Below are 14,889 nucleotides of genomic sequence, written 5' to 3' on the forward strand. Positions count from 1 at the left end.
AGGTCCATGTCTCGTGTGCTGAGGACTCCAGAGTTGAATGCAGTATTCCAGGACAGTATCACAGATTAAGTGATGCACTTCACTCATAAGAGAGAAGTAGAAATATGTTTATTGATATAAACAAGCAATTTAACAGTCTGATAGTAAATGCAACAGTGGTTTAACAAAATTTAATTCAAGGTACAATTTATTTTTTACTGTGGACGGTCAGAGGACAGTCAGACAAAACTGTCAGGGACACCCTCCTGTTGAGTCACAAGGTTCAGAAAGACGCCCTTGCTTTCTAAACTGCTTTCCAAAGGGCTTTTAGGTGCAACTGGATGCAGACATAGTCCCAGATTAGGTCAATGTCAAGGATATTGTTACACCTAAAGGATAAACCTGTATTCAATCAATCCTTTATATCAGTCAACCATGATTTCAAAGTTTAGCATGCTATTAATCACTTACCGAGAATCTGTTGCAGCAAGAAGTAATCCACAAGGAGTAACCCTGAGAGGCATTTCTGCTCAAGGGGAGATCCTGGCATGCAGTTCACTCTCATGCAGGACAGCTCAATGGGCCCTGGGCTGTCCAATGTTCATAGAATAAGAAGATTGACTTGCAGTCATACTTACATACCAGCCATATTTTGGGTTGCTGTACGCTCAACTAGCCCTGAACTGTTGAGTGAGACTAACTGCCCTTAGTCATTGAGCAAGATTTAGGGCCCTTGGCTATTGTGTTGTTATCTGTAAGTCAAACACAATCATCCCAGCCACCACTGGTGGCTATTACTTAAGCAGAAAAAGGCAGGGTGGGGAACACAGTGTCACAGTAGTATCTCACAAGAGGAAAGTGGGGGGGCAGAATCGCCTTTCTCGATCTACTGGCCACACATCTTTTGAAGCAGCCCAGGATGCTGTTGTCTTTCTGGGCTGTGAGTGCACATTGCTGGCTCAATTTCATTGTACCTTGAATTAAATTTTATTAAACCACTGTTACATTTACTATCAGACTGTTAAATTGCTTGTTTATATCAATAAAATATCAATAAAATGATTGCTGAGCAGGGCTTACACAGAGCCGAGGCCTTTTCTGCGTTTTGTACTGCCACTCTGGCAAGGAAGTTGGGGGTGCACAGGAGGCTCTGACTGTACACAGCTGGGGCAGGTGACCCAAAATGACCAAAGGGATACTCCATACCATATGACATCATGCTCAGTACATAAAGCTGGGGAGAAAAATGAGGAAGGGGTAGGGGAGACACAATACATTTGGAGTGATGGCATTTGTCTTCCCAAGTAACTATTGCATGTGATGGGGCTCTGCTCTCCTGGCAATGGCTGAACATGCACCTACCTGTCCATGGAAAGCAGTGAATTAATTTCCTAGTTTGCTTTGCTTGTTTGCACAGATTTTGCTTTCCCTATTAAACTGTCTTTATCTCAGCCCATGAGTTTTCTACCTTTTGTTCTTCCAGTTATCTCTCCTGATCCTGCAGGTGAGGGAGTGAGTGAGCAGCTGCCTGGAGCTTGGCTGCTGAGTGGAGTTAAAACATGATAGTCCTCTTTTGGCTCCCAGCGCAGGGCTTGAAGGGTTTGAGATGATGACAAATCTGATTTGGATGTGCTAGACTGAATTTATATCTGTTAGTGATGTTTAGCTGGTAATGTGTGGGTATCTGTCCTTGCCACAGGGCTCGCTTTCCTGACTGTCCAAATGCATGGAAATTAGGACAGGACAGGACAGGACAGGACAAGACAGGATAGGATAGGATGGGATAGGAGAGGATACAACTTCTCTGTCTTTGTCAGGAGCTATGACGGACACTGTAAAGATCAGGTCAGTCAAATTTCCTTTAGAAATGGCACAGGCCTAATGATGCTGCATTATGGCATAAGAAATGGGATAAAAGACTTCTTGATGCCACTTTGTTTTATTCTGGTGTCCAGTGTGCCTCACACAATTGGCAAAACACTTTCCAAGGGCAGCCTGAAAGCACTTGGGAATGCCCTTTTTTCCTGGAATTCCAAAGAGGAGGTCAGATATAAGCCATCTCTGGTCTGAGAATTTGGAATTACAAACATCCCTTCCTGATGTAAGAACACAGTTCTGCACTTTGAAATGAAAATACACTATGCTTTCTGAGATTTGGTTGTGTAGCACTTCACCACAATCTACCACTGAGCTCAAAGACTTCATAAAAATAGACAAAAAAGAGAAATTCTGTCCTTAGCTTCTTCAGAGCCATCTGGGCCACACTGGTGTTCACAGCTGATTTTACAACTTTTCTAGACTACCTCTGTAGGAAGACTCAAACCAAGACTTTAAAAAAGTGAGGATTCTCAGGTACCAGAACAAGTTGCCCAGAGAAGCTGTGGAGTATCCACCTCTGAAGATGTTCAAAACTGGACTGGACAATGTCCTGAGCAACCTGCTATAGCTGACCCTTCAGCACGGCACAGTGGACTATATCTCCAGATGACTCTCCAAGCTGAACTATTCTGTGAAATTTATCCTGCTTTGCAATTAACTATGACATTTCAGTGTCCTGTTTTTTCATAAAAACAGAGAGATGAGAAATGAAAAGTAGCTAAAGAACAATATTAGCATAACTGAAAATAAAGCACAGAAAAATTGTCATTTCTCCTGTGTAACTAAACATTCCAAACAATAGAACATATAAACTAGAATTCCTGACATGGTTTCCAAGAAATTGGGAAAACTTCTATGAAATGCTATCTCATGGCATTTTATTTCAAATAACATTGCAAAAGATCTTTGTAGTTGTATAAGGAAATTACTTTAGGCTAAAAGGATTTATTGAAAGGAGAGAAATCACAAAGATATTTTCTACCAATGAAACACAGAGCAGACAGGGGTGCATGCTTGGAAATATTTACTCATGGAACTGAGAAACTGAAGAATGCCACGTTTATTGACTTGCCTTCTTCCTTATTTTGAAAGAATTTATATGACACAGTTTTATTTTAAGTCTCTATTCACCACCCAGGCAACTAAGCATGACTTAGCAGAGTATGAACATGAGTCAACAACACAACCTTGTGGTGGTGACAGCCAACCACATTGGGGGCTGCACTAGCAAGAGTGTAGGCAGCACTTCAAGGAAAGTGATTATCTTCCTCCATCCAGCACAAGACCTCATCGTCACTACAGTGCTCAGGGCAGGGCTCCACAGCTCAAGAGAGGTATCAGCTCACTGGGTGCGGCACCATGATGGTTGGATCCTGGAGCACCCAACCACCAGGGCACAGGACCTAGATCTAGTCTGGTTGAGGAACATCTTCTTCCTCTCTTCAGACATGTGATTGGAAGGCACAGGAAAGACAGAGTCAGGCTGCTTTCAGAGATGTCTTGGGAAAGGACAACGACCAACTGTCACAAATTGTATCAGAGAAATTCCAGTTACATATTGTCACAGGCAAAAACTGTTTACTTCTTCAGGGAATTTCCATTACTTTACTTTATTTACCAGTTAACAACCTATAAATTACAGATTCTGGTATCAAGGGAGACTGTAAAAACCCAACCAACCCTCAGGAAAAAACCTTCTTTCCTTCATACACTTCTTTCTCTCACAGACCTTTTTCTCCTCAGTCCCCTCACCCAGGCCAAGCTCAGCTCCTTTGCTGAGGCAGTGGCCAGCGCAGGAGACTGGGACCAGTGCACACATGCTGGTTCCTTCACTGGCACCAGCTTCTCCAGGCTGCACCTCTCAGCTCCTTCTCTAGCAACACCTTGGATCCAACCCCTGCCCAGGCATCATCTTCTTTCTTCCCTCCTCCTGCTCCAGTGTGGACTTCTTCCCCCCTTCTCCTCCTGCCCTGGACTTGTTTCTCCTTCTGCTTAGTGTTTACCACCCTCACTTTAAGACATTCCCGAAGGTGCCACAGACTCCCCTGAGGATGAGCCCAGCCATGGCTAAAGCTGGGCCTGTGATCAGCTCAGGGCAGGCCTGGTCTCTGCTCACAGAGGCCACCCCTGCAGCCCCTCTCGCAAAACCTTGACATTTATGAGGGGACAAATAATGATAAAGTAGTCAAACACTGGAACCCAGAGGCTCTGGAATACACACCCTTGGAGGTAAGGCCAAACTCAGCTGGGCAAAGCCCCGAGTGACCTGGCCTAGCACCCCCAGCAGCCCTTCTCTGAGCAGGCTGCAGGTGAGATGAGTGTACAAAGATCCTTCCAGCCCAAGTTATTCCATGATTCTACAAAACTGTTGGAATCACTTCCAGGCTCAGTAAATGTTTGGAAGACAAGAATACGGAGACCAAGCAAAAAATGTTTATATCTGCATTACTGAGGACAGCTCTATCTTTCGAAATAAATAAATATTACCACAGAGCTTGTGAGCAGAGACAACAGCAGCTGCAGCCAGAGCAGGAGACAAGCCCTGTTCCAAGCAGAGGGAAATGGAGGCTGAGGGGGCAAACTGAAGAGGAGTTTTCCAGCAAAAAAAGGCTGTGAAGCAGTGAGTCTCACCAGCTAGGCACATGTTGTTTCTTCATTTCAAACGTTGTGCAGAACATCACACATGCAAGAAACTGCATTTACTCTCTCTCTACCCTGGTGTCTCTTCAGCTAGGAGCCTGCTCAGCCTTGGAACCATTGTGACACTCAGGGCACAATCAAAGTCCTGTTTGCATTTGAAGTCTCCTTGGGCTGTGCCTGAGATAGACCTGGGCTGAATTACTCTTCTTTCTTCTTGCTTCTGGCAGAGTCCAAATGCCCCAGAGATGGATGGGGGGGGTCCTACTGTGAAAGAGAGAAGGTTCTGGCACCTCAGTTTGAGGGTGGGGTTGATCCCAGGCCCCCTGCTCTCCTGAGACATGATCTGAACATGAGTGCTGTGCAACAGGGACACAACTCAGCCACCTGAACAGGATCTGCATGTTTTTTTAATGTTCAGTTGGTCTCTTATAGCTGTTCTTGACTGGTTTATGTGGACCTAAAATGGACAGTGTCAGGCACATTCTGACACCACCTAGAGATGAGGCCACTGGGGATATTAGAAATTAATTGATTGTGTGGCTGGGTCCCCACAGATCTTGAAAAGAGGCAAGTACAACTTGCTTAAATGTGGGGCACCAGCTATCCCTCTCAGCTCTCTTCTTAAGCATGCCAAGCATGTATCATCTTGTTTGACCATCCAAATAAAACATCCCACCAATGGAGCTCCCCACTTTTCTTCCACTTGTACCATCACTTGTACCAGTAGATTTCTTCCACACAGTGATGAACAGTAATCAAAGTCTTTTGTCCTTTTTCTTGTGCTTGCTTCAATAGCAGCTTTCTCATCAAGGTGAGATTGATTCCAATAAGTGTAGCTGTAGATCTTATAGATAATTAAATCATAACAATAGATAAGTATATTATTAAATCATAACAATAGATAAGATATAACAGGAGCTGAATACTAAAATCACATCCCATAATTTCAACAAAGTTACACACACATAATCACATTAGGGTGATTACTTGAATCTACCATAAGGCTGTCTACGAGTACAAAGTCTCAATAGGTTCTCAGGCACATCCATTCCCTCAGGCCCATACTCCATGCTCCGGGGGATAGGGTGCAGCTCCATTGTGATTTAATTCTGACACAATAATTTTGTATATAGTATATACCAAAACAATGTACATTGTTAAAACAAAAACTGTGGCTTTACTGTTATTTGGGTGATAAGTGAAATTAACAAGTTAACATCAAGAGTGGAATTCCCTTTTAAATCTACTTGCATTATCTCAGGTTACCTTTTGAATTTCAGCGGGCAAATTGCTTTCATCTCCTTTATAATTTCTGTCAGAGTAAGTTGCACCTACAACTGAGAAGCATGCATGGTGCAGAAGGTACCAGAGTTGCCATACTGATCAGCATAAATAAAAAAGTGGGGGTCTCCACCCTGTGGGTCGAGCTTCTTGATGTGTGAACCAAATTCAATTCATGCTGTCAGTGATTGCTGCTGCAAGAAGGATAAGGAGTCCTTTGATGGTTAGCCTGATCTTCAGTGGGAGTGCATGGCATCATTCCCAGTATCATTCCTGGGAAGAGAAAACAATACAAGTCCTGGAGGAGTTAGTCCAGATAGTGGCTCAAGTTGTTTAACAGCTTGGGCTAGTGACAAAAGTTCATTATTTCACTCAGGATATCTCTGTTCTGTCTCTTTAAATACAGCTGAGTAGAATAGTAAAGATCTCTTTGGTCGGATAGGGGCTGTTTGGCCCTGACATTCCTCAGGCAGAATCTCAGCTTTCAATTCACGAAGTGCTTGCTGTACTGCTGTTGCTGCTTCCTCCACCTTTTTGGGGGATGGCTCCTGCAATTAGTTGCCCTCCCTGGGTGGGATGCTCCCTGAGTTTGACTTACCAGTTCCGCAAAAATTAGCACAGAGACGGTTAAAGGCACGAAATATCAAAACCCAGAACGTTTTCAATATGAACCTTAATTGCAAAGTGAGTTGCTGACATCCGCTTCTCAATGCCTCCGCCTCTTTTGTTTTTCCCCATAGCGTTCCGCAAGCATTGCCTCCGCCTGCAGCTCACTGTCCCTTTCCCGACCCTGCCGAGCTGCGAGCAGCCCCTGTGCCTGCAGCCTCTTGGAGCGCTCCAAGCAACGCCTCCGCCGGCAGCCTCTCCTCCTTTTCCTGACGGCGCTCAGCAGCGAGCAGCCTGCACTCCCTTTCACCATCGCGCTCGGCAGCGTTCAACACTTGCTACCGAAGCCTATTTCCTCTCTCATTTAACTGATCCTGCTGTCCTTTCACCAAATCCTGCAGAGATCAAATAATTTCTTCCTCTGCCTGCTTGTTGGCATATCTCTCCTTTTGGGCAAAAAATTGTACCTAAAACTGCTTTATATTTCTCCTTTCATACCTTTTGTTCACTTAACACAACATTTATCCATTCAACCACTGCCTCAGGGCTATATCAATTTCTATTTGCATTCTGTGCCCGGGGGAGTTGGGCACACCTTATATTCTTCCCATCACTACCTGTCTGGAATTCAGCAGTGATTACCGGAATGGACGGACCCCTTTAACCACGGTATCCTGTCCATGATGCCAAAAATGTGATACCACACCCTTAGGGGAAGGGAGCATCCAAGATTAGTAAATGGTTGAAAGGAATTACATAAGTTAAAGGGTCTGCAAAAAGTCACAAACTTTTATTGTACACTTGGCATGGTAATTGGAATGTTAGTCCCTGACCTGCTATATCAGAGGAAGGAAGGAAGGAAGGAAGGAAGGAAGGAAGGAAGGAAGGAAGGAAGGAAGGAAGGAAGGAATGAAGGAAGGAAGGAAGGAAGGAAGGAAGGAAGGAAGGAAGGAAGGAAGGAAGGAAGGAAGGAAGGAAGGAAGAAAGGAAGGAAGGAAGGAAGGAAGGAAGGAAGGAAGGAAGGAAGGAAGGAAGGAAGGAAGGAAGGAAGGAAGGAAGGAAGGAAGGGGAAGGAAGGAGGAGGAAGGAAGGGGAAGGAAGGAAGGAAGGAAGGAAGGAAGGAAGGAAGGAAGGAAGGAAGGAAGGAAGGAAGGAAGGAAGGAAGGAAGGAAGGAAGGAAGGAAGGAAGGAAGGAAGGAAGGAAGGAAGGAAGGAAGGAAGGAAGGAAGGAAGGAAAAAAAAGAATCAACTCTCATTTTCTTCCTTTTTCAAGTTGGTTCTTTCCCAGGCAAGGAGAAGTGTATGCCTGTTAGATATTAGCTGATTATCTGGACACCTCACTGGCACTGTCACATCTGAGCTTAATGTCCTTCTCAGCCAGAAGACACTCAAATCACTGTCACCAGTGTCAAGAATACCAGGCTGCAGGGTAGGTTTTAGACTTGGAAAGATCCTTTCTATCATTGCTACTGCATAAAGGTCTGGCACATCACACCAGTGATATTCTTGTCACCTGCCAATCACAATCGCTAACCCTGGTTTCAAAGTCTTACTTCTTCCCCTGTCACTTTCCCGTTTCAAAAACCTGTACACTGAGAGAGCAAACACTGCAAGATGTACATCACCACTGTCTCTGATGGAAGAATAATGCACAGTAGTGAAGTTTCGGGGAAACGACGGCAGCAGTTTCGGGGAAAACACTAAAAAAGCCGGTGACGTCTAGACGATGAAATGTAGGCGCGGGGCTGTGCCGGGCAGCGGCAGGGTCTGCCCGGAGCCTGAGCCGGACTCCCGACAGCGGCTCAGCGCGGCGGGCGCTGCCACGCAATGCCCCGGCCCGCCTGGACCCCGCGGGGCCAGAGCCGGGGGAGGGCAGGAGAGCGGGGGGACACGAACCCGGGGCGGGGCGCGGCTGGGGGAGCCTGGTCTGCCCTCCCGGCCCGCCTTGTCAGTCCCGAAGAGGCGGCGGAAGCCCCGCTGAGTCACGGCGAGGGCGGCTCCGCCCGTTGAAAAACGCGGTCCGAGGTCCTGACAGGCGAGGGCGGGGGTATCCACTCTTCTACCTCTCTTCTCCTTCTCCTCTCCCTGTCCCTCTCCTGTCCTCCGGCGCCTGCACAGACCGCACCGTCGGGCCTCACCGTGGGACGCGCCCGCCTCGCCCATGGCGGAGCCGCGGGACGCCGCGGAGCGCTGCTCCTGCCGCAACACCGACTGCGTGGAGCGGCCGCTGCGCCGGCTCTTCGAAGGGCTGGCGAGCGGCGTGGCCGCCTGGCCCTGGCTCTTCGTGCTGGTGCCGCTGCTGCTGTCGGGCGGGCTGGGCGCCGGCTTCATCTTCCTGCCGCAGCGGCAGGCGAACGACATCGAGGAGCAGTTCACGCCGACCTGGGGTCCCGCCAAGGCCGAGCGCGACTTCGTGCGGCGGCACTTCCCACCCAACGACTCGGAGCGCTTCTCCGCCCCGCGGCTGCCCACCGAGGGCGCCTACGCCTCCCTCATCGCCGTGGCGACGAACGGGACCTCGGTCCTGGACCCGGCGGCGTGGGCAGAGGTGCTGCTGCTGAACGCGGCCGTGCGCGACGCCGAATACGAGCGGCTCTGCGCCCGCACCGCCGGCGGCTGCGTCAGCCCCAACCCGCTGCTGTCGCCCGGCTCGGGCGATGCGGCACCGCCCGACCCGGGGAGCCTCTCCTTCCCCGTCAACAGCGGCGTCTTCCTGGGGGCCGCGCTGGGCGGCGTGGAGACGGACGGCGGGCGGGTGCGGAGGGCGCGGGCCCTGAAGCTGATGTATTACCTGCGGGAGGATGGCCCCGAGGCACAGGACAGCCGGCAGTGGCTGCAGAGCTTCCTGCGGAGCATCTCGTCCAAAGTGGCAGAGTTGCGCCTCAGCTCCATTCAGGTAACGCCGGGCGGGTGCGGCGCTGCGGAGCCCCAAATGTCCGGGCAGCCCCGTGGCCGAAGGGAAAGGAACGGAGACGGTGGCGGGAGAAGGCGGGCGGGTTGCGAGGGCGACAGCAATGCTCCTCTGCCAACATGAGGTTTCGCCTTGCCTGTGCATGTGTACAAAGACTAAGAAGAAAAGTGCTTCATTGTTTCTTTCCTTCTTGTTTTAACGGCAGGTGACCTACTTTACCTCGCTGTCCAGACAACAGGAGTTTGAAGAAAATACCAAGAGTGTGATCCCGCTCTTCTCCATAACGTATTTCTTTACAATAACCTTTGCAATCATCTCTTGCCTAAGGTAAAATGTCTCTAAGCTTTGGCTCAATGAGACGTGATCTCTGCTGTCCTTTACCTTCCTCAGTTAGTTTCTGCACATGCTGAGTGAAGGCATTCTTGAAGCTGTAGACCTCCTCTGACATTTTATAGGCAAAATGTATTTGTTTGCTTTTTCCTATCTACCTATGTGTACTTCCCAGCTGCTTGGATGGCAGATGAAAACCTGAACAAGTGTTCAGTATTTAGTTAAGGTTCAGGTCGATGAGCAGTAACTTCATATATTCCTGCAAATCTGGGTACAGCCTTAGTTGTTCTGCTTGCTAGTAGAGTCAGAGCCTTACCTGCTGTCCACAGAGAACTTATCCAGCCCTTTGTGCTGATGGAAAGTGAACCATTGTACATTGAACTACCGTACAGCAGTGATTGTGTCCTATACTTTAAAAAAATTCTACTCTCACGATGGGCTGCCTGGTTTAGTGCTTGCATCAAGCGTCATAGCCATTAGAGCATTTCTTGGTGAATGCTCGAGCCAGCCCTCAGGGGCGTCTTGGCAAAAGGCTGGTAGCCAATCTGCCTGCTGAGAAAGTTTCTCTACATGGCACTTTCTTGAAAGGTGCTTCCACTAATATGCTACAGCAAGAACTCATGTAAAATCAAAGAGCTTCTAGAAATTAATAATTTTTTGGTCACTTTAAGTCTAGCCTCACTGGTAGAACTTGCATATCTTCATTCAGTCATCATTTGTTGTTGAGGCAAAGATCAGTACACACCTTTACTCTTCTGAATATAGTTGGCCGGTGGGAATAATATGTATAATACCTCCTACAGAAATTGATTTTGTGCATGGCTGACACCTGGGAACTCTCCTAGCAGCTTTCATCAAAAGTTCTTCTGAGAGGGGGCGTCGCTGGTATCTGTGCACTTCTCATGCCAAACACCTTAGTGAAATATTTTACAGATAACTAAGATATTTCTTGAAATATTTTCAGACTGAGCTGTATAAGAAATAATATCTGGCTTGCAAGCTGTGGAGTGCTCTCTTCTGGCTTAGCTGTATTAAGCAGCTTTGGATTGATGCTCTTCTGTGGGGTGCCATTTGTGGTCACTGTAGCAAATGCACCGTTCCTGATTCTGGGTAAGTAGAAAAAGTGAGTTGGATTCACATACAAAGACTAAAGTGAAGTTAAAACAACCTAATGGTGTCGTCTTTTATGATGTAAATGTCAGATAATACAACATTTTCTCCTGAGGTGAGGGGAGAAGATACCCAGAGGTGTAGCTGCCTCAAAGCACCTACAGGTAGGGGAACCCCTCAGCTCTTCTGTCTGCTGAAGACAGAAAATGAAATTATTGATCTAAGTTGCTGCAGTGCTGAAGAAGAGATTCCAGAGATAATGGGGTTGCTTCCAGTGATAGGAATAGCTGAGCATCAGAATATGTGATGCTTTTGAAATCTCTGTCATCTATATCAGGGGACGCATGGACATCAGCTACAAGACACTTGTCAGAGATGCAGTGGGTGTGCACAGTCCTTCAGCAGAGTTGGTGAGGGATCAACAACCCATCAGGTCACCAGGAGGTGCTGAAAGATAATGCATTCAGCTACACAAAGAGGATCTGTTTTCCACATTCTCTTGCAACTTACAACAGCACTAGAACAATGTTAGTAGCCTAACTTCCTTTTTCAAAATTTTAGGCAGACTCAGTTGTGATTAATAATGTAGTTTTGTTGGGTGTTGGTGGAAGCTGCCTTTTGCAGTGCAGTGTTAACAGTCTCTCCTCCTGCAGGGGTTGGTGTTGATGACATGTTCATCATGATTGCTTCCTGGGAACAAAGTTCAAGGAAAAAAGACAAATCCAATGTTAAATCTCTGCTGGCTGAGACTTATGGAGAGGCAGCACTTTCTGTGACCATCACCACTCTGACAGATGTTTTGGCCTTCTTCATTGGCACGTGGACTGCTTTTCCATCTGTGAGGTCTTTTTGCCTCTATACAGGCACAGCTTTTGTCTTCTGCTATGTGTATACCATGACCTTCTTTGGGGCAATTCTTGTGTTAAATCATAAACGGGAGCAAGGCAACCGACACTGGCTGACCTGTATGCGTGTGGGAGTAGGTCAAGATCCGGCTGAGAACTCCTGCTTGTACAATGCTTGCTGTATCGGCAGCTGTTCTAGGCAGCCATCTCAGCCAGAAGGTGAGCATCCAATGAGCCTATTCTTTAAAAAGTATTATGGCCCTTTTGTTACAAATAAATGGATCAAGCTGCTCGTGGTGTTGCTGTATGGAACGTATTTGGGGGGCAGTGTTTATGGCTGTACTCAGGTCAGGGAAGGCATTGATCTCCGAAATCTGGCAAATGATCACTCCTATGTTATTCCATACTATGATGATGATGAGAAATACTTCTCGACATACGGACCCAGGGTCATGGTTGTCATTACTGAGAGTGTAGATTACTGGAATGAGACTGTTCGTCTTGGCATTGAGAGCTGTGCTCAGAATTTAGAGGACATTTCCTATGTAGATAAGAACCACTCAGAGTCATGGCTGAGAGTATACACAGAAGTTGCTGAAAAGGGTTCGGTAAATATAAACGATAAGACTCACTTCCTTAATAACTTAAATATACTGTTCAGAATTCATTCCAGTTTTGAGTGGGACATAAATAAGACTCAGGATGAAATAGAAGCTTCGCGTTTCTTCATCCAGACAGTGAACGTGACGTCAGCCGTGGATGAGAAGAATCTCCTCAATCAGTTAAGAGAGGCAGCCAAGCAGTGCAGCATTCCAATGAAGGTGTATCACCCAGCCTTCATCTACTACGACCAATACCTGGTGATAGTGCAGAACACTGTTCAGAACGTTGTTGTTGCTGCCGGGGCGATGCTCGTTGTGTCCCTTCTGCTCATCCCCAACCCACTGTGCTGCTTGTGGGTGACTTTTGCCATAGCCTCTGTTATAGTTGGTGTTGCTGCTTTCATGACATTCTGGAACGTCAACCTCGATTCCATTTCCATGATCAACCTGGTCATTTGCATAGGGTTTTCAGTAGATTTTTCTGCTCACATTTCCTATGCCTTTGTTACGAGTGGAGAGTCATCAGCCAATAAAAAAGCAATTGAAGCTCTGTCCCTGCTAGGTTACCCTGTATTACAAGGTGCAGTTTCTACAATATTAGGAGTAGTTGTCCTGGCTGCAGCAAACACCTACATCTTCAGGACGTTCTTCAAGATCATGTTCCTTGTCATTTTGTTTGGGGCTCTTCACGGTCTTGTTTTTATTCCAGTGTTTTTAACATTTTTTGGAAACTTTGGCAGATCATCCAACAGCAAATCTAAAAAACTAGAGATGAGCTTGAGAAATTATAAGGATAGTTTGTGACTAAGTTTAATGTATTCTATTTATTATATGAGGATTCAAATGCAGTGACTGTCAGATCATGTTCCTTGTCATTTTGTTGGGGGCTCTTCATGGTTTTGTTTTTATTCCAGTGTTTTTAACGTTTTTTGGAAACTTTGGCAGATCATCCAACACCAAATCTAAAAAACTAGAGATGAGCTTGAGAAATTATAAGGATGGTTCGTGACTAAGTTTAATGTATTATAATTTATATTTATTATATGAGGATTCAAATGCAGTGACTGTCAGAATATAAGAAATGAAGAAAATGAAGGACAAAAAAATAAACGCAACAGGGAAGCAAAGGCTTCAGAAAAGCCGAGCAAGGAAAATAACAGAAGAAATTTAAACTTACAGATGGAATTTGCCTTTCTCATTTTTGTGTGTGCTTGCCTCAACATCTTAATGTTATTAAGTAATTTTTTTGTGTTTACTGAATGTATTAAAATTATTATAAACACTGACCACGGCACCAGCTTAATGGACTATGTTACATGTTTACAGGACATGTTTACAGTGGGGAAGAGTAACTCCCACAAGACTGTATTTCCTCCCTGTTTGCCTTGATGCTGTAACTCGTCCCAGCACTGAGCTGGAAGACAATATTTGCCCAAGAGGCTCAAATCTGGATGTTTTACAGCAAAATTACAAGAGGTCAGAACTGTCTCAGAATGCAGTAACTCATAAGCCCCCAGGAGACAAAATCTGCTTAGGGTCCTAATGCAGCACGAGAAACCCTTTGGGAAGACTCACCCCAGGCTGACTCACATTTTCTATTCAAGCCTTTTCTTGGTGTCCCGTTTTGTAGCTAAGGTTGAGCATTTGGTACCTTTAAGAACTTTGTGTGTACCTTCTGCTGGCTGCAGTTTGCAAAGGGATGTGCTGTAGGTTATTGAACCTGCGTGGAGTAGCTCCCGTGGAAGACGCTGTGCCATGGTATGGCAGGGCAAGAATTCACTAGAGAGAATCACACTCTGATTTAGACAAAATGAAAAAGCAACTCAGGTTTAAGCAGGTTGGTCCTAAAACTGTAAACCTGTGAATTCCATTGTGTTCATCAGTGACAACCCATCCTGTGATGTGGCAGTAGAGCAAAGGAGCTTTCCCTGAGTAAGAGCTAATATATGAAGTGGTCATCTAACCTATGGGGACAAGGCAGTAGGTGAAAATCAATTCACAATTTGTTGCCAATATCATGAACAACCCATTGGAAATAAAATGAATGGTGGTAACTGATGCTTGTAATTCTGGGAAAATTGGTGTAGAACTTATTAATCCATTCAGGTCAAATCTGCTGCTGTGGTGGGTTTCTTCTGACTGAGCAAATATGACAGGGTCTGCCTCTGTTTCCTGTGATTTCTGGCCAGATTCATGAGACCCAGTAGACAGGGCAGGATCCTTCTGTTTCCTCCAGAACAGCTTCTGAGAGTAGTGACAGACTGAAAACAGTCTTAGAAGAAATCTGCTCCTGAGCTCAGAATCTCAGAATTACAGCTAGCAGTATTAAATTTCCAGGATGGGGCACTAACCACAAAGCTAGATATGGGAAAAAACAAAACAAAACCCCAATCCCATTCACTAGAATCTTCCCTGCTTCCAATAAACGTTTCATGGTCCATACTAGTGTGCTAATGGCAATTGTTGCAGCCATTTCTGCACTGACAATGCTGTGGAAGGAGCAGCTATTGCTCTCATGTTGGCCAATGCCAGAGGAAGGCCTCTTAATAAACACTAGAATGGAAGTCATATTTTTGGAAAAAGAAAAGGGAAACCTACTTCTGAGGGAAGTAGAGAGAGCAGTCTATTTAAAGTGCATACTCTCACCTCTCATGGTTTGGCCACGTTGTAAAAGCAAAAATAACTCCCCTTGCTTTTAATCAAAATT

The 14,889-nt window shown here is 46.0% G+C and overlaps 1 protein-coding gene across 1 annotated transcript; it reads left to right on the forward strand.

Annotated features, from left to right (window-relative positions):
• The first annotated feature begins 8,429 nt into the window (after positions 1–8,429).
• LOC146440860 (patched domain-containing protein 3-like) lies at positions 8,430–13,036 on the forward strand. The gene is made up of 4 exons (XM_085050462.1): positions 8,430–9,280; positions 9,501–9,622; positions 10,590–10,735; positions 11,389–13,036. Exons 1-4 carry the CDS (start codon positions 8,546–8,548, stop codon positions 12,984–12,986), a joined length of 2,601 nt encoding a protein of 866 aa, XP_084906588.1. The 5' UTR covers positions 8,430–8,545; the 3' UTR covers positions 12,987–13,036.
• The last annotated feature ends 1,853 nt before the right edge of the window (positions 13,037–14,889 follow it).

The sequence above is a fragment of the Lichenostomus cassidix genome, chromosome 2 (assembly GCF_008360975.1).
Source record: "Lichenostomus cassidix isolate B80296 chromosome 2, HeHo_3.0, whole genome shotgun sequence".
Taxonomy (NCBI): Eukaryota; Metazoa; Chordata; class Aves; order Passeriformes; family Meliphagidae; genus Lichenostomus; species Lichenostomus cassidix.

What these genes read in the sequence shown, in the direction of transcription:
- LOC146440860 (XM_085050462.1), top strand. Translation starts at nt 8,546, where the DNA reads ATGGCGGAGCCGCGGGACGCCGCGGAGCGCTGCTCCTGCCGCAACACC. An exon ending in GCAATCATCTCTTGCCTAAG is followed by an intron (nt 9,623 to 10,589) that starts GTAAAATGTCTC and finishes AAATATTTTCAG; the next exon opens with ACTGAGCTGTATAAGAAATA. An exon ending in TGCACCGTTCCTGATTCTGG is followed by an intron (nt 10,736 to 11,388) that starts GTAAGTAGAAAA and finishes CTCCTCCTGCAG; the next exon opens with GGGTTGGTGTTGATGACATG.